Consider the following 25520-nt stretch of genomic DNA (forward strand, 5'->3'; position numbering starts at 1 on the left):
TAATGACACTGTCATTTGCCCCCGGGATAATGGTATAACGGTTAGATCTTCTAAGGGGTTAATCAGATATCCAAGGGTCGAATTTCAGTTGCAGCACACGAGAGGAATTTTCCTTTAGTGAGACACAACCATAAGAACGTTGGTCATTTGAATGAGTGAGATAGTGATTGCTAATAGAGGGTTGAATTCTCATGCATTTAAACATGTACTTCATAAACTCTGAATGAGTGAGATAGTGATTGCTAATAAAGGGTTGAATTATCATGCATTTAAACATGTATTTATATAAACTCTATACTCTAAAATTAAGAAATGAAACAAAATTAGGATTCAAAAATATTAAAATTATCCTAAATATCATAAATTATTAAAAATAATAATAAAATCTTCAGAGGTTCGGATAAGGGTTTAAATATTACTTTTTAGATCCAAAACTTGGCAATTATGGGGTCTCCGTAATAAAGTAGATATCTGGATCATACACGTGTGGTCATTGACAGTTTAATTTTGAATTTTTAGTTAAAAGTTATGACTTTTTGAAATTTAATGTTAGGTTCTTGTATCAATGGGTTTCCACGAGTACATCTTGATTTTTTTTTAGATGGCCATTGGAAAATTTTTATAGAGTCAAATCGATCATTTTTTGGATTAATCGGTTGTTGAATATCTGAATTATCTCGAAAAAAAATGACACAGTCATGCGTTTTTGTGCTATTTGTCGTAACTTCTCACAATGGATTCACAATATCATCTCGACGACTTACTGCCGGACTTGCTAATAGCACAAAAACTTGTGCTTATGGTCTTGTGCATGCAGGATTCTGGTTGATTTAATCCTCAGCGATCCCTTTCAGTCCTTTTTTAACTTCAAGCGGTATTCTTACTTTCAGAGATCTTGTTAGGCACAAGTCTGACCTTTTTCTCTGGCGCCTATAAATTCAAGTCCGGAGCAACCTCTAACAATAGTTTTGATAGTTTGTATTTCGCCTCAATTCCATCAGTTTTGTTAGTTTCCTTCCTGTTCATGGCAAAGTAGTAGATGTAACTGAGTCAGAGCCCCACTTCTTGTCGTATGGGAGCCCCAGTTCAGTCAGCATTCCTATATATATCTGAGCCAAACTGCTATTAGTCTTGAACAGTTGAACGACGAAGCTATATGAGAATCATCTACATTGAGACGCACACAATTTGCACTCATTTACTATTTATTACCATTGTAGTCTAGGAAGGTCTGTTACCCTATCCAACGCCCCGTACGCGTCTCCGTGTGTGACACACTTAGAAATCCGGATGCTCCGCACACTCATCATGTAACAATATTTTTTTAAAAAAATATTATGTGTTTTAAATATTGCACCTGCCTAAAAAGATTTGACTCGTCTGTTGCAACTTATTCCTAGGCATTATTATCACTGCGATAAAATCTCCTTCATGAGTCAATTAACCTTCCAATTTCAGCACCATCAAAGGATTTGTAAGGGTGCATTCAGTTTAGATTTAGTTAAAATTTTAAATCGTGACTTTAGATTTTTGTTTAGTGATTTAAATTCGAATTTGATTTGAACTATTTGACTTTAATTTGAATATATTTAAATTAAAATTATGTAAAAATAATTAGAATTCAGTTCAAGTTCGATTCACGAGTGACTCGTAAACAACAAAATAAAATATTATGGGTTCGAAGTTGATTATTCGAATTTAGCTCAAATTCAATAATTTCAAATACAAAAGTCCGCTCGAAAGCGCACAACCCCTCATCTCACCTTATAAAAAATTTTTAATCTCATCTAAATCGACCTAATGGCTGTCTTAAAAACTCACACATCATTTCTAGTTGTCTGGTGAGTTTCTCTTTCCTTGACTCTTGTTCTATGAGATTGTCTTAGGCACTTGACGTGTTTTAGTTGCGCATTCCTTCAAAAGAGGCATCTTGACACCATAGAGTCTATCAACAGTTAGTGTCAAATATCAGATTTACAATTTTATTACTACATCATGAGCCAATAGTCTCGGATGAAATTGTTAAATGAGTTTAAACTTATAGAAATTCTTAAAACAAGTCATAATTTTATATCCTCTTAGCTATTTCTATTTATTTTTGAGTTTTTAAGTTAAATGTATACCAAAATTTTCCAATGCTCCTTAAAACACTTTGAGTTATATTGTATCTTTATCTTTAAATTTTGATCAATTTAGATTCATCTATTTTTTTAATTAAAATTACTATATGGATTTAACTTTGTCAATTTTATTTTCGATCAATTTAGATTCATATATTATTTTCATTAAAATCACTACATGGATTTAACTTTATCAAATTGTAAAGATGAGCGTTATTGTATTATCTAAAACCTTTTAAGTTACTTTACACCTGGTTTTGAATTCAATTAAGATTCAAAGTTATAAATTCAAATGCCTAAATTTTAAATATGACCTCTTCAACTCTTCAAAGTTATTCTTTCCTATGGTCTTAATTTTACTATGAGTACCAAAAAAATACTATATAGCAAAAAAAATTTATTACATACATCTAAGCTGATCAAATTTCAATCATAACCCCTGTATTATATTCTATCTCTAAAATTATCTTATACTTTTATTCTAAAAAAAATAACCGATTTACCAATTTTAACTAAAATGGCTAGGTTAGCAATTGCTATTGTATATCCCAGTAATCATCTGATTCATATGGAAAATAAATTGCACTAAAATATTACTACCTAACAAAATAATGCATAATGACCATCTGTTTGCATGGAACTTGGCCATACTGCACAAGAAATTATCCTACAATATCCAAAGAAAAACATATTAGTTTCTTATTAATTTCCTCTCCTCTTAATCACACTACGGGTAGCAAACCTGGTCCAGTATTTTTTGTGTTTTATATAGAAGGAATTCGATTTCAATTTAAAAGCAAACAAAGCAAAGTAATAATTCTGGAGTAGCATTCGCACGAGTGCGGCGAATCGAGCAAACATAAACAAGGGACGATTGGGAAAGACAGCTGAAGTATTAACAAGGAGCAAGCTACAATTTTAACAAGATGTTTCTTTGTAGCTATCAAACGCGATATTCAAGTGCTGGTTGTTGAAGTTATTCCCAACATGTTATCAAGAACAGTTTTTAGATCAACTCTAGGAATAATGCTTCTTGCTTACTGGTCAGACCCAGCTCACTTAAAGAAAGTCCACCGTCTCCGTCAGTGAAGGCGCGACGAGGGTATGGTCTTACCTGTCAATTTATAGGAGTAAATTGAGTCAACAACTTTCAAACTGGCATTAAGCAAATAAATGAAAGATCCACGTATCAATACAATAATACAAGTGTATAATAATAGCATAACATGGTAGAGATAAACGGGAAAGTTCCCTTCCAATATGCCAATGATTTTTAACTTAAAACACATACAAACAGATACTTGTGAGCCCATAAAATGATGGGCATATGCAAAATGGCATTGCAAAGTTCAAAATGACCCATAGGATGGCGGGGCATATGCAAGATAACATTGAAAAGTTCAAGAAAACAAAGCAAAGAGAACTGCAGAAACACCACCATGAATACACATAGCAGAATAACAATTCGTGTAACTATCAGTAATATGCAAGAATATGTAAGCCCGCACATTTGAATGATCATCTTGGACTTACAAATTTGCTAGGAGTTAGATGATCCCCTTTTGTGACCCGGTTATGAATACTGAAACCATACCAACTCAATTGCATGCCTGATTATTTACTTTGAGTTGACAACAAATTTTAAACTTTCTCAGGCATCAAAAGTCCGTTAATCTACATAATGACTAAACCTTCACAACTCTCTATAACAATTCCTTATGAGCTATGCACCATTATTTTATACATTTTCCGTATGCTTAGCCCTTAACAAAAAATATAAATCCCAGTATTAAAATGTCCTGAAAAATCAACTTCAATATTGCACGTGGTAAAATAATTTATTCATTATAGCAAAAAATAATTACGCTCACCTCAAGTGCCCCTCAGAGTCTGTCCCTAAGTTATGTGAAGGGAGGTAAATCACGAGATCAGCTTATTGCCGACTGCCAAGCATAAAATAATTTATTCATGCTAAGACAGAATAGACATCGATCAACACAAAATTCAAACGTCATCAGTAGTCACTTCTATGGTTTACCCACGAGACGAATAGTTTACCCCCTTAAAATCTTAATATCAATTTTTATGTAATCAGTCATTGTTCAAGTATTCTACTAAAAATGAAATCCAGAACATAATACATTGCACTTAATGTTGATTGCTAGTGTCACCAGTATTCACTGGATTCCAACTTGATTTCAAATCTGGCGCACTAGGAAACTAAAGGCCTGTTTTTTTCAGCTAGATATTATGACACTGCAAGGTTCAAATAGAAATTTCAATAATTTAGCATGGGTCGAAAATACAAAATGAAACAGCATTGAACAAGAGGAATACGACGGACAGTTCACCTATGTCAACTACCAAGCCAGTTATAGTTGACCGGCGGCCGGCGATCGGTGGCTGGTGACCGCCGACGACCGGCGGCCGGCGATCGGCGCCGGCGATCGGCGGCCGGCGCCGGCGACCAGCGGCGGCCGACGACGAAGGTCGGCGACCGGTGGCAGGCGGCGATCGACAACATACTAGGGGTATATTCAACATTTAAACTTTGGTGAAACAATGACCTCGTAATGTAATCGGATTACATAGCATTTGCTTTGTAATCCAGATTACAAATCTTCACTACCTTTTGTAATCCAGATTACATTACATTACAAATTTTAAATCAAACCAAACAAAATAATCGACTTTGTAATGTAATCTGGATTACATTACAAGGTAGATTACAGGCTACCAAACGTAGCCTTATAGAATATCTAAAGTGAGAGAAAGAAAAACAAGAGATCTTAGCCAAATAAAATGTATTAAAGATGAATGTAATAGGGTATTAGTAAACGATGGAGAAATAAAAGAACGGTGGAAGAGGTATTTTCATCAATTTTTTAATGAAGGTTTAGGTGACCAACTTAACTTAGGTAATTTAATTAGGTCAAATGAGCATAGAAATTTAAATTTTTATCGTAGAATTCAAACTTCAGAATTAAACAAACTTTAAATGAGATGCACAATGGAAAAGCCGTTGGACCAGATGATATTCCGATAGAGGTATGGAAGTGCTTAGGGAAACAAGGTATTGAATGGCTTACAAATTTATTTAACATGATATTGAAAACGAAAAGACTGTCTGATCAATGGAGGATAAGTACTCTAGTTCCCTTATATAAGAACAAGAGAGACATACAAAATTATGCAAACTATACGGGTATTAAACTAATGAGTCATACTACGAAACTTTGGGAAAAAGTAATAGAAAAAAGATTAAGGAAGGAGACCACAGTGATAGAAAATCAATTTAGGTTCATGCATGGAAGGTCGACAATAAAAGCTATACATCTTCTTCAGGAGCAAAAACAAGATCTACACATGGCATTCATTGACTTAGAAAAAGCTTATGATAGAGTCCCAAGAGAAATTATATGGAGAATTTTAGAAGAGAGGTGTTAGCGTAACATATATTGAACTAATTAAGGATATGTATGAGGATGTAACGACTAGAGTAAAGACTTCAGACGGAGTAACTGAAACATTTCCAATAAAAATAGGGTTACATCAAGGATCAACTCTAAGTCCTTATCTTTTTACACTAATTATGGACGAACTCACTGCGCACATTCAAGACAGTACCGTGGTGCATGTTGTTTGCAGATGATATTATTTTGGTAGATGAGACACGTGAAGGAGTAAATGCTAAGCTAGAATCTTGGAGGGAAACACTAGAAGGGAAAAGTTTTAAAGACAGAATATATGGAATTTAAGTTTAGCAATATTAGAAGTAATGAAACAATTGTTAAGATAGGAGAGGACGAGTTGCCCGGAACCGAGAGATTTAAATATTTAGGATCATTTTTACAAAATGATGGAGGGATTGAGAGAGATGTCTTACATAGAATACAAGCAGCATGAGTGAAATGGAGGGGAGCGTCGAGTGTTTTATGTGAACGTAAAGTACCTCTTAAACTTAAAGGTAAGTTCTATAAAACCGCAGTTAGACCTGCTATGTTATATGGAGCTGAATGTTGGACTATGACTCGAGCACATGAGCAGAAGATGAGAGTTGCAGAGATGAGGATGTAAAGGTGGATGTGTGGACATACAAAGATGGACAAAATAAGAAATGAGAACATTAGAGAGAAAGTCAGAGTTGCATCTATTGAGGAAAAACTTCGAGAGACACGTTTAAGATTGTACGGACATGTACTTAGACGACCAATAAATACTCCAGTTAGGCGATGTAAAACTATGATAAACATGCATATCAAACGAGGAAGACCAAAAAAGACTTGGTTAGCAACAATAAAACAAGATAAAATTTATTTAAATATAGATGATGATATAATAGGAGATAGAGCTCAATGGCGTAAAAGGATTCATGCAGCCGACCCCACCTAGTGGGAAAAGGCTTGGTTGTTATTGTTGTCGTCGTCTGCAATGCTTCAGCTGAAAAACTCAGGCTGTAAAATGATGATCAAATATTTCTAAATAGACTTTCAGAATTAACTATTTAAAGCAGCAGAAAACTCAGACTGTAAAATGATGATCAAAATTTCTGAATATAGTAACTCAAAATTCAATGCAGCTATAAGTAATATCAGTAACATTAAAAGTCAAAGCATCAAAAATAAGTATTACCAATCTGTAGGAGCCAGGCTTAACCACCTTCCCAATATCAATGTAATCATAAAGAAACTGCAATTTTAAAGAGGAGGTATTAAATATGTAACCCACAGAGATTTCACCATCTTTTGCAAAAGATTGAATCAGAGATATCTACCTGAAGCTTGTCAGATTTCAAAAAACGACGCCCTCGTCGACTGCCATCAGGCATACGCACAAGCAATGTCACAGCATTCACATCATCAGAAGGAGGCTCTTGTGGCAAAGATGATGCCTTTGCAGCAAGCTTCCTCTCAAGTTCCTGAGGTAATAAAAGTGTTACCATAACCAAAATAAAATGACATTGGTACAATACCCAATATGTATTTGTGATCAAAATAACTGGAACATTCAACTCTTCATATAAGACTCAACAAACTACTCATTGATCTGCAGACGGTTACTTTAGTCCATTAAAACAGGAGATTGAATTTGAAACTTACAATAAATTTTCAAGGCCAAAGTAATGACCAAAACAAATCAGAAAACAAAAGATCACCAGAAACAATTGAGCTATCAACAACAATAGCTTTAATTTGCAGAATATGTTTGACAAATACATAAACATAATTTGTTTATCAAACCACTTAATATTTTGTGTTACTATCATAATATTCTATCAAATCTCTATTTCTCGAATGTGTCCTAGAACCATAGTTTATAAATTGCATACCGTGCCAGACGAAATAGATGAAATAGACGAAATTTGTCATTCCACCCACCGCCTGCTTGTGTTGTTAAAGGCACGCCCGAAGCATGAGGCACACAAGGCGCTAGGAAAAACGTCTTTTCCAACGCAAGGCGGGCGTTGTTCGCCAGGCGCGTGCCTGGGCGCGCCTAGGACACCTTTGCACCTCACCTGAGGCACGATTCGTGAACATTTTCCGGATTTTTTACCAAAAAAAACATTTCATTTGATTTGGAATTAGGGCACGGAGAAGAAAAAGATAGAAGGGAAGAAGAAAATAACGCAAGAAGAAGAAAGAAACCAAGCCTACCCGGAGTCCGCCACCGTCGTTGCCTTAGTTGCGTCGTCATACCCAAGTATATGTTTTTTCCATTTTTTTTTGTTTTTGTGTTCTTCATTTCTTCTTCTCTTCTTCTTTTTCTTCTGTCATCTTCTTCTTCACTTCTTCTGTTAGCTTCTTCTATTCTTCTTCATTTCTTCGTTTTTAGTTTTTCTTCTTTTCTTCTTCTTCTTCTTCTTCTTCTTCTTCCTCTTCTCTTTTCTTCTTGCTGAGTTGCTGGCGTGTTCTTGTTGCTCTCTGGTTTTTTGTGTCCTGTTTTTTCATTTTTGCTGGTTCGTGTTCTTGTTGCTCTCCGGTTTTTTGTGTCCTGTTTTTTCATTTTTGCTGGTTCGTGTTCTTGCTGCTGCCTGGTTTTGTTTTTTTTGTCCTGTTTGATGGTTCGTGTTCTTGCTGCTGCCCAGTTTTGTTTTTTTTGGTCGTGTTTGCTGGTTCGTGTTCTTGCTGCTGTCCGATTTTGCTTTTTTTGTCATGTTTTCCTTTTTGTTTTGTCCTTTTTTTCTATTGCTGGTACAATGTTTTTCTATTGCTGGTACAGTGTTGATTTTATTTCATTTTTTATTTTTTAGACTATTTTCTTGTTCAATTATCATGAAAGGTAGTAGTGATACTCCAATATATATATCAAAAGATCCAGCATGAAATTATTTCCAAAAAGTTAAATCCAGGTAATAAAAATAATTTGATTTGTAACTTTTGTCAAAAAAAATTATAAAAGGAGATATCTATCGTGCAAAACATCTTGTTAGGGGGTTTCGAAATATTACGACTTGCAAAAGATGTCCGCCTCATGTACGTGAAGAAATTAAACATTTCATGGAGAAAAAGATAGAGAAAAGTAATCTTTCTAAGCTTGCGACATTGGACTTTGAGGATGTAGACCCTCTTGGAGATTATATTGATATGGATAATATTAAAGCTAAAGTTATGTCACCTATAAGTACAAGCTCTAGATAAGTGAATATACAAAAAAAGACCCAGACAAATAGATCCAATGAATACGTATTTTGCTCCTAATGTGCAAAAAAAAAAAAATGTTGAAAGTAGAAAGGATAAAAAGAAGCAAACTACGATAAATGAGGCATACAAGAAAGAATTGAGGGAAAAAGCTTGTATGGTCATAACTAAGTGGATGTATGATGCATCAATTTCTTTAATGTCGTTAACTATTCAAGATTCAAAAAGATGTTGGACTTGGTTGGCCAATATGGTGTAGGTCTAAAAGAACCTAGTTATCATGAGGTGCGGGTTCCTTTTATAAAAAAGGTTGTTGATAGTGTGACAAATGATTATATTAAGTCGTGTCAAACAGAATAGGCCAAGTATAGTTGTAGTTTGATAGCAGATGGGTGGGCAAACAAACGGCAGAGGACATTGATTAATTTTTTAGTGAATTCTCCTAAAGGTTCAGTTTTCATCGAATCGGTTGATGCTTCTGATTATGCAAAGACGGGAGAGAAAATATTTCAGTTGCTTGATCAATTTGTAGACCGTGTAGGAGAAGCAAATGTTGTTCAAGCTGTTACAGATAATGCAAGTAACAATGTGTTTGCTGGTAAGAATATATTTAATTCTTTCTTATCAATATACTTTTTCTTATATATGTTAAACACTGCTGAGAAAGATAAAATCACTACCCAGTTCTCTATATATCAAAAGGCAGAAGGGTTATTTGGGAGGAATGTGGCAATTAGATATAGAAGAGCATTATCTCCAGCAGAATGGTGGGAATGCTACGGAGCAAATACTCCAGAATTGCAAAAGTTGGCTATTCAAGTGCTTAACCTCACTTATAGTACTTCCGGTTGTGAGCACAATTAGAGTATATTTGAGAAGGTATGTAATAAATATAAATGTATAATACTATTAGTATGTTATTTTTATAAGTAGAAAATATTCTTGGCTATTTTATTATACTTATTGTGATTTTTGACATTTTGTAGATTCACAGTAAAAAAAAAGAAATAGGTTAGCTCAGCAGCGCTTAAATGATTTAGTATTTGTGAAATACAATCATGCCTTAAAACTTTGGTATGATGCACGTGATAAGATTGACCCCCCATCTATTCGACAGATATTGATGACAGGAATGCATGATTGATGGTTAGAATGGATGGAGAAAGAGATAATAAAGGAAATGAGTTGATTTTTGAAGGTGATGACTTGACATGAGATATCGTTGCTAGGGATACTGGAGCTGAAGAGCCTGAATATTGTACTAGAGGAAAAAATATTGCATCCATGACCTCTAGTTCACATGCAAGGACTAAACAAGTCGAGAAGGGAATACATCTTCCTCTATGAGAAACTCATCTCTGAGACTTAGAGATGATGAAGAAGAAATTAAATTTAAAGAAGATGAAGATAAAGAAGAAGAATACAATGAGGATGATCTTAAGCTTGATGATTAATTTGACTTATTATGCTTATTTTGATGAACTTCGTTAGTTTAGATTAAAAAGTTGAAACATGAAAGTTTGAAACTTTTATTAATTTTATCATGGTGTTGATTCATATTATGTCTCTTATATTAATTTTATCATGGTGTTGATTCATATTATGTCTCTTATAGCTAGTGGCTTGATATTTGTGTGTATAGAATATTAATAGTTATCATATTTGACATATTATATGAGCGTGTCAGTAGTTTAGTAATCAACCTCATGTTCAAGAGGCGTGCGCCTCGGGCTCTAGGAGCCCTTTCTGCCTCGCGCCTCTAGCAACACTGTCGCTTGCCTCCCGACACTAGCATTGCAAGGTCGCGAAGATGCAGCGATCCCGAGGCGAATAGGGATAATCTAAACAAACTTAATAAAACCATTATTTATTTTAATTTCAAAATATAATAATTTTTTTATTTATTTACCATATGATGGCGCATATTTTTTTCTTTTTTAAAAAAATTGTTTTATTTTTTATAGTTTTAAATATTTTTGGTTAAATTTTTATTTTTAATTGATATATTTTATATTTAAAAAATACTGAAGAATATCATCATGATATGATACGGTACCGAAATCATATCATTCCAGTCATAAATCGAAACTTTAATACGATCAAGATTTTAAATCATGTCAGTCATAAATAAAGATCATATTGATATAGCTACTGGTCTTTAGTTGAATTGTACCCAAGAAAGTATAAACAAGTGTAGATGAGTCAATAGGTGAGCAAAAGGTCAATTAAACAGAATTAATCGATCGAACCAACTGAATTTAAAAATTCAGTTCGGTTAATTCGGAAATTTATTTTTTTAAATATATATATATATATTATATCTGTTTTATCGGTTCGGTTTCCATTTTTAGGATCGAAATTCAGTTAAACCGAATAACCTGATTTTTTCAACAGAACCGAATAAATTATGTAATAGAAATTATGATTCTCTCTCCTCATGTGGCTTCTTTTTTCTCTCACGCATCTTCTCTTTCTCTCCCATTTGCTTCTCTTTCTCCTTTGCACTTCTCATATCGATGGCTGCCTCCTCTCCCCACGTTCTCCTCCTCCAACAACCCCTCCGCCCTACCTCACCCTGGGCGGCGAACAACCACTCGTCGTCGCACCCCTCAGCCCCTAACCCTACCTTTCCACCATCTCCTGCATCGTCGTTTGATCCCACTGATATCCCCTCCGTCACCACCGAATGGATCTTCAACTTCACCACCTGCCCCGCCACCCCCCGGAGCCCGTCCTCCTCAAGGTTCAGGTTGAACTCTACAACTACCATGGCTCCGGCATGAGCATCATGGAGATGAGTTCGATTCCATCATCAACTCTGATTCCTCCTCACAATCCCTAGGTTATCCCTTCGCTTCCTATCCCTTCGCTTCCTATTCCTCCTCGTCTTTAGATTAAGTTATTCTTCGATCAGGACCACAGCCCTCGATCCATATCAAGTGAGTTGTTTCTTGCTTTTTCTATCTTTTTTGGTGGCGATTCTAAAATCTTAGTTAATTCGGTCTTTGGTCGGTTCAATTAACTCAAAAAAAATGATTTATTCGGTATCAGTTAATTCGATTCGATTCGGTTTTAATCGAATACTCACTCCTAGTTAATACATCTATTCACGGTTTAAAATATCGACCCATTTTGGAATTTCGATTTATGACAAGGCTTCAGTATTGTATTGTTTCATATAGATATGGTTTTGATATTTTTTTTAAATATAAAATATATTAATTAAAATTAAAAGATTTAATCTAAATATTAAAAAAATTAGAAATACAAAAAAAGAAAAATAATAAATTAATTTTAAAAAAAAAAAGAAAAAAAAAATCCAGGATCGCTAAGCTTAGCGACCCCGTGAAGGTCGCAAGGTCATGGCACCCTCACGATCCTGCCGAGGTCGCTGCAGGATTGCAGCGCCTTCGTGATCCCACGGCGAGTGTCAAGCTACTAGCGAAATGGCAAATTCCGGCCATTTCACCCAGCACGATATCAAATTTAAAACCATGCATCTATTCCATTCATTATATATTCACTACCTCCATTTTGATATATAAAGGCAATTTTAAATTCTTGATGCACTAAAATGAGCAACAAAGTCAATAATGATTAAGCAAATGTCTAATTGGAATGCAAAAAAATCTATAGAACCAAAAGAAAATCCTAAGGTACATAACTAAAAAAAAAGAAGGTACCAAGAAGATTTATTCTAAGTTGCTCTCGGGTTAATATCAGTATCATCCAATCTATGCAAAGGTAGCAAAAAAACGTTCAGCATACTGAATGCAAATTTGAGTTTGATAAATGTACGTAATTCAGGTTAAAAATGAATTTCTGCACTATGATAGTTAATCAAGATATATTCTATAGTAATTTTATCTATCAATGGAGACATATATAAGCATGTCTTACCTCTTCTTCGAGATGCTTCCTATAAGTTTCTGCTTCTTCATATCTCTTCTTTTGAAGGGCGGCCTCCTTGGCATTGGCCTCTTCTAAACTACGGAGCTCAGCATCCTGCTGAGCCTTCAATTCTTTTTCTCTATCTGCTTGAAGTGATGCAAGATACTCATCATCCTGTGATCATAAAAACATTACTTTATTTGGCCACATCAACGATGAGTGAATAAATAAAGGACATATCCAACCTGTTGCTCCCTTAACAAGCGTTGTGCCATAAGTGTAGGGGAAGGAGGACGAGGTATTTGGCGAGCTGGGTATTCAAACTGAAACCCTCTTTCATCAGGAATACCACCAAACATTGCAGCCTCAAGCATGACAGCTTCATCATGCTCTTGAGAAGAAATTCCACCCCACTAAATTGAAAAATGAAAACAGAATTTTAGATTTATGCAAATCAAGGATAATACGAAGAACAAACAGAATCTTTCATAATTAATGCCTGATCTCTCTCAAAAGAATGGCCATTAAGCTGGGGGTCTTGATCAATATCAAGCCTTGGAGGATCTGAAGCACTATAGCTTGGCTGTCCAGAGCCTGTAGGTTCTGCAATTACAGGAGCAAGTTGCCTGGAACGGTGTCTCAATAAAGGTTGCTCCTCCATGTCCTCAGTTTCATCCAAGACTAGTGGACTTTTTCCTTCTGTATTCACTTGAACTGAAGTTCCACTTTCTGCTGAACCAAACCCATGCCTCCAACAACCAAAAAATATATATAGTAAGGAGAGTCCATTATTTAACCAATTCATATGATATATCAAATGTTTCTCACAAAAAGAAAAAGGAAGAAAATCCATAGCTAATCTATCAAGAAGCTTGGTTTGGTGAATATTTTGTTGGCCTGGCTGTCAAAATGTATGCACTAAAATAATATATATGTTCACGAACCCAAAACAGATTGCCTGGCTAATGAAACATTAAGAGAAATCTAGAAAATGCAACTTCTCTTAGCAAGGAATGACTATTGGTCTAAGATACCATTTCAACAATTATCACATTTCAAATTATCAATGACTATATACATGCAATTTAATGAAGGAAAGTCTTGGTGCAATGATAAAATTGATGTCGTGTCACTAGTTCGAATCTCGGAAACAACCTCCTGCAAAGCAAGATAAGATTGTGTACAATAAATCTTTTCCCGGGACCCCGCATTCGCGGGAGCTTCGTGCACCAGGTTGTCTTTTTTATATACATTCAGTTTAATCAACTTTAGTCAATTTAAACTGAAATAGTAATCTTAGTGTCATAAAATCTATCGAAGCTACAACATTTAAAAGATTGAAGAAGGTCCTCAGGGAAATTCAACTACAAAAGAGATCTACTACTCTTCAAAATTGTGTCCCATCTTGGCACACGTGAGATGTTGATCATGTTCCAATGTTATATTATTTAAAAAATTTCAAAAGGGTAATTGTAATTTCTAAAACTCTTTGGGCTTTTTTTTTTTTGCAAAACTGCATTAAAAACCCGCAACCTTATTCTCCAAAAATGGCGAAACCATTCATCGCCGCCCTTTCCCTCTCTCACCTTCTCTCGTCCTAACTCCTTCCCTCCTCATGCCACTAACACCGATCGCATTGTAACCGTTTCGCCACCGCCATTACAATTGTACGCCAACGTTGTTGTCACAGCAACCCCGTGACATCACTGCCCTCGCATTTTGCGAACGCAACCTCAACCGAGAGTCCTTCAACCGGAGTAATTTGAACCCTTTGCTCAAGTGAAGATTTTCCTATTTGTTTCATTGTATCATCTTGTGCATTAAATATAAAATATTAATGATATTAATTAGCTATAATAAAATTTTCAAAAAATGAAAATTATTGACAAGTTGCTTCAGTATGAAATGAAAAATAAATAAACAAATTGTAGTGGATAAATTCTTTGAGATTTAACGTATACTTTTACTAGGTAGAAATTAGTGTAAATCCATTCTTCTATTGCTTGATAGCGTCTTTTATGTTTGGTTGTCCTTTTTTACATTCTGACTATCTATCTAATTGTTGTTGCTTTATTAAAATTTATTGATTAAATTTCCAATAAACAATTTGAAATTTAAAGGTAACATAGGGAAGCTTAGTTTCTTTAGAGAAATATAGGTGATCAAATAACATAATTAATTATGTTGATCTAGTCACATACAAATTAATAATGCAAGACAATTTTGACTTTGCGCTGGTAAGAAATTATGTAATTTCTCAACTAAATTAACATGGAAATGAATGCAACCCTTGTACCATAGAGCTAAGGTTCTATAATTTCTAAGAGGTACAAGATTTCTTATGCTAGAATGAGAATTTAATAAATTTTCATAATTGAAAAACATTGATTTTGCGCGCTAGAGTTGCGCGAACATGTAGTGAATTAAGTTTAAGTTATGATACACTGGAAAGAGTAAAGCAAGAAATGGAGTGGGTATCATTGTAGATAGTTTGTTAAAAGATGAAGTTGTAGGAGTAGTTAGAAAAGGGGATAGAATTATAACCCTTAAGATAATAATGGCGAAATAAACTATGAACATAATTAGCGTTTATGCACCACAAGTAGGAATAGATGAAGCTACCAAATCAAGGTTTTGGGAGGACTCAGATGAAATATTACACCAAATGAAATGATTTTAATAGGAGGTGATCTAAATGGCCATGTCGGAATGAAAAATGAGAAATATGAGAGAGTACATGGGAGTTATGGGTTTGGAACGAGGAATGAGGAAGGGAAAACTATATTAGATTTTGCGATAGCATATGACCTTATATTAGCTAATACGTTTTTTTAAGAAAAGAGAAGAACACTTAGTCACATTCAAAAGTGGAAATAATAAATCGCAAATTGACTTTCTTATGGTTAGGAAGAAGGATAGAAAGATTTGTAAAGATTGCAAAGTCATCCCTGGAGAAAGCTTAACTACCCAACAGTAGTGTTGGATATACGCCTCAAACATAGTATCAATAGAAAGAAAATATATACAATTCCTAGAATTAAGTATTGGAAGTTAAAGGATGGGAAACAAAATATATTTAAGGAGAAGGTAGAAGTACAAGCATTAGGTGAAATATACGATGACTCTAATACAACATGGGATAAGATGGTATCAAAGTTGAAAATAATAGCTAAGAGTGTACTCGGTGAGTCAAAGGGACATGCACCACTAAGTAAAGAATCTTGGTGGTGGAATGAGAAAGTACAAGAGAAAGTGAAGGAAAAACGAATAGCTTATAAGGAATTATATATTTGTAAGAACGAGGAAAACTTAAAAAAATATACAATAGCCAAGAAAGAAGCTAAGAAAGTAGTGAGTGAAGCCAAAAATGAAACTTTTGAACGCTTATATCAAAAATTGGATACAAAAGAAGGGGAAAGAGACATTTATAGAATAGCTAAAGTGAGAGAAAGGAAAACAAGAGTTCTTAGCCAAATAAAATGTATTAAAGATGAATGTAATAGGGTATTAGTAAATGATGGAGAAATAAAAGAGCGGTGGAAGAAGTATTTTCATCAACTTTTTAATGAAGGTTTAGGTGACCAACTTAACTTAGGTAATTTAATTAGATCAAATGAGCATAGAAATTTAAATTTTTATCGTAGAATTCAAACTTCAGAAGTAAAACAAACTTTAAATGAGATGCACAATGGAAAAGTCGTTGGACCAGATGATATTCCGATAGAGGTATGGAAGTGCTTAGGGAAACAAGGTATTGAATGACTTACAAATTTATTTAACATGATATTGAAAACGAAAAGACTGTCTGATCAATGGAGGATAAGTACTCTAGTTCCCTTATATAAGAACAAGAGAGACATACAAAATTATGCAAACTATACGGGTATTAAACTAATGAGTCATACTACGAAACTTTGGGAAAAAGTAATAGAAAAAAGATTAAGGAAGGAGACCACAGTGATAGAAAATCAATTTAGGTTCATGCATGGAAGGTCGACAATAAAAGCTATACATCTTCTTAGACAATTAATTGAAAAACATCGGGAGCAAAAACAAGATCTACACATGGCATTCATTGACTTAGAAAAAGCTTATGATAGAGTCCCAAGAGAAATTATATGGAGAATTTTAGAAGAGAGGATATTTAACTAATTAAGGATATGTATGAGGATGTAACGACTAGAGTAAAGACTTCAGACGGAGTAACTGAAACATTTCCAATAAAAATAGGGTTACATCAAGGATCAACTTTAAGTCATTATCTTTTTACACTAATTATGGACGAACTCACTGCGCACATTCAAGACAGTACCGTGGTGCATGTTGTTTGCAGATGATATTATTTTGATAGATGAGACACGTGAAGGAGTAAATGCTAAGCTAGAATCTTGGAGGGAAACATTAGAAGGGAAAGGTTTTAAGCTTAGTAGATTAAAGACAGAATATATGGAATTTAAGTTTAGCAATATTAGAAGTAATGAAATAATTGTTAAGATAGGAGAGGACGAGTTGCCCGGAACCGAGAGATTTAAATATTTAGGATTATTTTTACAAAATAATGGAGGAATTGAGAGAGATGTCTTACATAGAATACAAGCAAGATAGGTGAAATGGAGGGGAGCGTCAGGTGCTTTATGTGATCGTAAAATACCTCTTAAACTTAAAGTAAGTTCTACTGTTAGACCTGCTATGTTATATGGAGCTGAATGTTGGGCTATGACTCGAGCACATGAGCATAAGATGAGAGTTGCAGAGATGAGGATGTTAAGGTGGATGTGTGGATATACGAAGATGGACAAAATAAGGAATGAAAGCATTAGAGAGAAAGTCAGAGTTGTATCTATTGAGGACAAACTCCGAGAGACACGTTTAAGATGGTACGGACATGAACTTAGACGACCAATAAATGCTCCAGTTAAGCGATGTACTATGATAAACATGCATATCAAACGAGGAAGAGGACGACCAAAAAAAAACTTGGTTAGCAACAATAAAACAAGATAAAATTTATTTAAATATAAATGATGATATAATAGGAGATAGGGCTCAATGGCGTAAAAGGATTCATACAGCCGACCGCACCTAGTGGGAAAAGGCTTTGTTGTTGTTGTTGTTGTTGTTGTATAGCATTAGCTTCGCACCAAGAAAGAACCCTTAAGTATTTTCGTGTGTTTCCAGTATGGTTTAAAATCTCAAACTGTGTCAGAATGATCGGAACGATACGGTTTGTGTCATGCCGGTATGGTTTCAATATTTTTTAAATATTATATATTATTAAAAATAAAATATTTAAAAAATAAAAATAAAAAATATATGGAATTGTAATACTCTCATATGATAAATAAATAAATAAAAATTTTATTATATATTTTTTAAATTAAAATAAATAAAATATATAGTTAGTGAGATAATTTTATTAGGGTTTAATTAAACCTATTTAGATTATACCTATCATAACTAGAAGTTGATTAAGTTTATTAACATAAGTTCTAATTAAAAAATATCCAACCCCCGCTTCTCGTGACGCCCTGCACTGTGAGGTCGCGCAGCCGATGGCCCCTCCGTCGCTACCGACAGGGCTACGCTACCCCTTCGTCGTAGCCGACGGGACCGTGCTACCCCTCCACCGCGATCGACTTGGTGACCCTTCCACCGCAGTCCAAGAGGTCACACGCTACATCCACACACCTCCTGTCGGGTGTGCCGATCGATGGGCGAAACGAAATGTTTCACCCATTTCGTCTGATATGGCACGAGATTTCAAATACTTGTTTAGGATTCAGTCATATTGTGTGAGATGCTTTACTCACTAAGTGGATTGTGGATTGTTCATCTTATTATTAGTGTGAGGGAAGTGAATTGTGGATTATTCACCCAATATATGTATGTATAGGTGCACATACATGATGCATTTCAATGCAAGTGGATTGTAGGTTGTTTACTCTCATATATCCTCTTATATATATATATATGCTGTAATGTTCATGTATCATGTGGATTATGGATCTTTATCTTTCTATATATGACACATCTTTTAGTGTGTGGGCTACGCGTTGTTCACCCACTTAATAAATTGTGTTGATTCTCGTTTAAGGTAAGATTACAATTTGCATAACATTGAAAAGGGGAAACAAAGAGAATTGAAGCAATTAATTAAAAAGCGAATGAAAGAAAAATAACAAGATCAGAAGAATGATTAAATGATGCTAAAAATATGAAAACAGAAACTATAAATTATGTTGTTGCTTTCTATTGATTTGGTTTGGGGCACTTCTTTTCTTTCACCATTTTACACTATGTGCTCAATCGCCCTTTTTCCTTTTGACTTCCAAATTCACAGATTTAGGTGATTTATTATAGGATGCTTTTGGTCAAAGATGCTCAGCGAGAATATTGAAAATGGTTTCTATCAGCAAGAGTATTGGAATGGTTTCTATTAGAGTCCATAGATTATTTTCTTTTATTTTATTGCAGGGATTGCTACTCATATGTGTTTTTGGTATTTTGGTACTTAAGTGCATTTTTTCATTTGCCACTCATCGTGAATCTAGCAAAGTCATTATTTGAGTTAGGACATAGTATTATCATTTTTCGATATCATTTAATAAATTATTAAGTATTCATATTTGTACAGCCTAATGCACCCTTGGGGGTGTTACCTGATTTTGATAGAGTGACAGATAATTATCCAAGCAGGAAGGATATCCCGTATATACGGATGGAAGTCAGATCATGACAACTCCGATATAAGACAGTTGTGAATTCAAATTTTAAAAGCCATGTTGATACAAGAATATCTGAACAATTCAATTAAAATGGGTAAAAAATTAAGGAAACATTGTTTTCATGTATGCCAATCAAATGAAAAAATATATGTGCTCAACATCTATTTCACCTGTTCATACAATCTTTATCCGCTAACCAATACATGAACCAATCCTAAAGAACGAGCTCAAGATGATCATTTTTCAATTATAAACTGATCAATCAACATATATAGAAATTCAACATCCAGCCAAGTAAAATTTTCAAGCCTTAGCAGTGATGAGATGCCAAACATGTTAATATGGGTATTACATGAAAAGAGATGCTGAAAATAGAAAACAATCTAGCAACTTCTGTTCAATCTCAAGACACCATTCTTTGCATTACCACACCACCATCATGCCTATGTTGGCATATCAACATAACAAGTAATTCATTAAAACATGAACCAAAATTCTTAATGGCACAGGAACAACAAAAATATTTGGCAAATAAGATTTTTAGAAATGGTAAATCTTTGTGAATTGTTTCCTCCATCCGTGTCACTGAAATTATGATGTACAAGTAAAATCACATCAATAAAAAAAATAACATTAAAGTGAAACCGACAAGGACAAAATAATTTGGCCTATTGTTTAAGTTCCTCCATTTTGCTGTCATTAAGGAACAAGAATATATTGTGGCAAGCCAATCTTCAACTGCTTGTTTCTTCAGCTACATCTTTGTTGTTACTAATAAAACCAAGATGTAGATTCATCTGAAATGTCAACACTTTGGCTTCCATCCTTAAGTTTCTAAAAATGAGTTGCATTTGTGAAATATTGACTTAAGCCTCTAAAGAAGGCAATGCAGGCAAAGCAACCAAGAAACTTCTCCCCAAAGAAAAAGGATGACATACTTCAGCATATTTAGGTAAATGCAGGTATCACCCCATATATCCTAAATCTTATTAAGTGCTTGGAGTATTTCAAGAACTAAAACAAATCTAGTTATTTATCATTCTCTGCCTGTCTACTATACAGAAGAAAGTGAAAATGTAATGGATATCCTTTCCCATTAAATTCAAGAATCTTTCTTTTAGAAGTTACAAGTGAACATGCTTTCCCCATATCAAATGAATCGTTAATTACATCCCTCTAGTACATCAGTTCATTTCTGGTTAATCTCAAAAAGCTAAAATAAGATCAGCCAAATAACATGAGGCCCTGACTTAAAGAAATTATGGATAAAATCTTTTGTGGATTAGAAACAAGAAACCATTGATTCACATTTTATCAAGATGTTTATTTTTTTATTGTGAATTAGAAAATAACTACAAAAAATGAGAGCAACCACTGAGAGAGAAAAAAAGTGAGAGATATACACCTTGTATCAAATGCAGCAGCAGATCTAGCCTCTTCTACTTCCATAAAAGATGGATCCTCCCCAAACTGTCCGCGCAATGCTCTTTCTTCCTCTGCTGCCTGTATTTTAGCAAAAACAACATAGAATAGATAAGATAATGACTCTGAACTACAGTAAGAAAGCAAAATAGACACCTCCAAGGACAGTGAGACTGCTCGTGCAAGATCAGTATCATCTTGTGCAGGTGATTTTTGGTGACTTTCCAAGTCCTATAACACCATGGTAGAAAAAATAACCAATAAGAAATATGATAAAATTTCAGCTAAAGTTTAACAAATTAACAAACTATTCATATACATGTTGCTCAGCTTCTCGCTTGGAGGCTTCAATAGCAGCTCTGATCATTTCTTCTTCTATATCATTGTTATAGTCAATATCAACCACTGGAGAAATGGTTGATCCAATATGATTATCAAAAGTGGTACCCCTGAAGGTATTAGTACTATGATCAACATGATCCATGTCCTCATCTTCATCATTGATAATAACAGTGCCACGAATCTCCTGACAGTCTGCAGTTTCATTTCCAGTTACATCTTCAATCCTAGGTCCAATACCAGAAGTGCCAACTTCTCTATTGTCATCCTTGAATTCAATGGGCACTTCCCTCACTTCCCTTGGGTGTGAAACCCGAGGGCCATGTGTAGGGAAACCAGAAGCATCTCTTCCATCAAAAAGGTTTGAAAAAAGGCCAAAGGTTGAATCAAGAATAGAGTATGGGTTCATATCTCGCGAAGAAGGAAATAATGGAAGAGAGGGCCTTGGAGGCTGATTCTCAAGAGGATCATCTATGTTCACAAAATCCTCATGACGAGCAACTCCTTGATTCATGCTGTATATTAGAGAGTGGTCAGCAACAAACAATTTCATGATAAAAACGATCATTTCTGAAGTCACAAATACTATGCATTGAGAAACTAGCAAAACATATTAATACATACTTAACCCTGTCTATTTCACCAAAATGAGCGTTAATAGCACTGTTCAGATCCCCATCATGTTCCTGAATGTCATTGAATAGATATTAATAGCAGAAAGTTCAATTACTGATTGAAGAAAGATAATCTCATCTAATAGGTTGGGATAAGGAAGACAAAAGCTCAAAACCTCAGTAAATATCATGAAATCAGGCTCTCACAATCATACAATTAAGCATATAACAGCAGACATATTTACAAATATACATACTACAATCTGATAGTTCCTTTAATGAATTGAACACTTTTAGTTGTAATAAACAGAATATAGCTATTCCTAGAGCTAAGATTGAAATGCATTTTCACAAAAATTTGGATAAGCACACAAACTAAGCTACATATCTTTTTTACCATGCGGTACTATGAAAAGTTTGAAATCTCAAGCTGAAGTAGCGTTTTAGTCCCCAACCAGTTTGAGACATGCAAGGAATGCCAAGTGTGAGTGCTGAAGGTGTGTCAGACACCAGAAAAAGAGGAGAGGGAGGAATGAGAAATAGGACATGATCTGTTTTTTTTGGATGTCAAGGAGGAAGACTTGCAGAAATCACGCCGCCGCGTGGAGGACTCTTGCGAAAGACTCGCAAAGTCAGCAGAGGCTTCCAGATGTCACATCAAGGTTCATTGAGGACCCACAGAGTCAAGACTCTACTTCTTTTTTGCTTGTGGAAGCCTTGCAAAGTCAGTCATGGAGTCGACCAAGGGTTCTAGATGTCTCAAAGAGGTTTGGTGAGGTGCAAAAAAGACTCACAAAGTCTGGACTCCACTTTTTTTTTTTCTTATAGAAGACTCACAGAACCAATCGAGGGTTCTGTACATTGTGTCAAAGATTGTCGAGGGTTAAGTGGTTACAAGATGTTTTGTGTGTTGGTAGGCAAGCAAAATTTTCCAATATTGAATAGCACATAACAAAATTTTAAATAGTTGGCACTAAGTCAATAATATTGTTAACAACAAGCATGAAAATCATTTCCTGAAAATTAGTTTTTCTGCACATGCAAATAAAAAAGAAAACTCTTTAGTTAAACTTTGAAATGACGCTAGTTTCTTAATCTAAGTCATTTTTCAAAAATAACGATATTCTCCTAGTGGCTTTCTCATTCTTGAATTAGAGTGATATCTAGTGCTAAAGGGTAAAATCCAACAGCAAAAAAAGACATCACAGTACTGTTTGCTCACTACTTGCCCACGCTAAAGTCACCTAGAATTGAGATAAATTCATTCAACGTCCTAAGGATGTTAGTACCTTTATCATTTATACCATTATCATCTTCAAAACCAATATTTGGAGAAAGAGGGGGTAAAATCTATTGGTGAAAATTTCTGAGTTGAGGCCTAGTGAGATAGTAGATTTGTCTCAATCGTCAAGTGGCTGATCCTGCCTTTGGCAGACATTGGCAAGCATAAAGGATGAATAGTAAGAGTGGGAATCATTCCCTGGTGAAATCAATGAGAAACTACGAGCATGCTTTAGGATGATATTGAGAAGTGAAGAAGTAAACCTAGATTTAATAAGAAAGAAGGCCAATTGTAATCTTAAATTCCAATCAAGTATGAAATTTAACTGATAGCATAAAATGGATTGGCAATTTGATGAAATGGCAATACAGAATTAAGAGAAAATCAAAAAATAAGAAACTCTAGACAACAATAACTACTAGAACTGGAGCTGTGAGATTTAGAAACAATTTTCAGCAGGAAGGTACATCAAGGGGAATCACAAACGGTGAGAAAATCCTGGTGTAGGCCCTTGTTGTGAAGTCAAGGATTAACAGGACCAACTTTTCTCTCTACCAAGTCATCCAATAGGCTATAACCATAAATTCTAAAGTCATATAATCTTTTACAATATTGCATTTCATCTTAGAGCCTGTTTAGGAGCAAGGCGATAATTCAATAAAGCTTTAACCTGACTAACAGGAAACTGAAAACAAAAACTTGCTAGAGAAAGCCAACTATGTTCAATAATAGAATTAGTAAATCATTGTCAACCATATACACAAAATACTTATACTAATACAAACGAGCAGAGATGTGTTTTTTTTTTCCAGTTTTTTCATTAAGCTTGACCTCGTTGCTAACTAGATGACTCCATGGAAGTTCATGTCAACAGCTCAGAAGTTTCTAAAAAAGTGCCAAATAATACTCGCATCATTCCAGAAAGAAAGTAAAAAAAAAAGATCAGAATTCAGAAGCGGAAAGATTAAGCTGTGGGAAAAAAAAAAGTTAACATAGTAAGAATATTAAATGAGAATTGCAAATCCACCAAGCTAAAATCAACATTAAAACCTTGATTTTGAACTAGATAGGAGAATCCAACATCTTCCTAGCAACGAACAAAGTGCAACAAAATCTATCACTCCCGTCAGGAAGAAACGACATTCACACAATCCTGGCTTAGCTAGAACTCACAAAAGAGACACATATTCCACACGCCCATCCAATGGGTAGAAACTTAACGTAAGTTAACTATTATCCCACGGGAAACAGGAATCAAGTTCGCAAACTGCAGAAGGGGAACGACAAGCCTAACACCGAATTAACAGAGCAAGAAGGGAAATCGATGAAAACCTCGTCGAGGCGACACGAGAAGGGATCGTACCTCGAGCTTCTGCAGCGCGATGAGCTCGGAGGCGCCAGTTATGCTGATGAAGGTGTCGATCGCTTCGCGTGAGGGCCTCGCCATCTCGCCCGCACTGATCAGTGTTGAGAATGAGGTAGAGGCGATCCAAAATGAAGAGCGAGGAAGCAATCAAAGCGGTGGCCGGCGAACAGACGGCATTAGAAGGTCTTGGAGCGGAAGATCAAGAGGCGGCGGAGAGTGTTAAAAGGGCTTGGTTGCTTGAGGGAGGGGGAGAGGAGCCCGCCATCGTTGGATCTACTGCATGATTCGTGTGATCTGAGTGGCGTAGCACGACGAGGCGGAGACAGGTCGGCGTAACACCAAACAGCACATTCGCGACTGGGCTCCACGTGGACTGGAATTTAAATGACCAACGAATGCATGTTCTGGCAACGTTGCCGGTAAAATATTACTTAAGATATACGAAATAGGAGTAATCGGTTTAAAAATGAGAGAATACAAATTTAAAAAAAAAAAATAGCCGGAGGCTTCCCGTCGCTTCTAGATCACATAATAATAATAGGACTCTTCTTCGATAGAATAAAATTTGATTAAGACGTCCCAAAAAAAATGAAATAATGGTATGATAATAGGGTCCTTTTTCCGTGAGAGGGAGATGAATTATGTATAATTTTAAAAACTCCTGTTTTTCGATTTTAAAATGATAATACGATCGCTTTTGCGTGGGAGGGAGATGAATTATGTATAATTTTTAAAATTCTTGTTTTTCAATTTTAAAATTAAAAGACTAACCAAAAGTCAAGTGCATATAACAACTTATACTTTTCTTATGTAAGTATACTAATAATTACAAACTAAATGTTTACCAATACTATGAGCTCGATGTCGTTATGATTGTTGCTGTAGAAACTTGCTCGAGTATAAATTCGATGTAGTAGGGTCGCAACATAGTAGTTGTAAGGGGACGATGAAGCAGAATCGAGTTGAAGCTTGTAATAGAATTGATGATGAGAATTATGGTCGAAGACTTCTTTTGTAAGGCATTTGGGGCACCTCGGTTCATCCGAGGCACCTCCATACATGCTGGTTGGATCTGAAACTTTGGCAGTTATCCTCTTTAGGGTGCCTCATATAGATTTGAGGT

The 25520-nt window shown here is 35.0% G+C and overlaps 1 protein-coding gene across 1 annotated transcript; it reads right to left on the reverse strand.

Moving 5' to 3' along the window:
• Nucleotides 1–2975: 2975 nt before the first annotated feature.
• LOC121984638 (plant UBX domain-containing protein 8-like) lies at nucleotides 2976–24638 on the reverse strand. Its single transcript, XM_042537693.1, has 11 exons — nucleotides 24395–24638; nucleotides 21760–21821; nucleotides 21116–21650; nucleotides 20953–21027; nucleotides 20780–20877; nucleotides 13149–13398; nucleotides 12895–13062; nucleotides 12659–12823; nucleotides 6895–7038; nucleotides 6753–6809; nucleotides 2976–3234 (listed from the first exon to the last, which is right to left on the reverse strand). Exons 1-11 carry the CDS (start codon nucleotides 24476–24478, stop codon nucleotides 3127–3129), a joined length of 1746 nt encoding a protein of 581 aa, XP_042393627.1. The 5' UTR covers nucleotides 24479–24638; the 3' UTR covers nucleotides 2976–3126.
• Nucleotides 24639–25520: the final 882 nt, after the last annotated feature.

This window comes from Zingiber officinale, chromosome 1B (assembly GCF_018446385.1).
Source record: "Zingiber officinale cultivar Zhangliang chromosome 1B, Zo_v1.1, whole genome shotgun sequence".
In the NCBI taxonomy this organism is placed as follows: domain Eukaryota; kingdom Viridiplantae; phylum Streptophyta; class Magnoliopsida; order Zingiberales; family Zingiberaceae; genus Zingiber; species Zingiber officinale.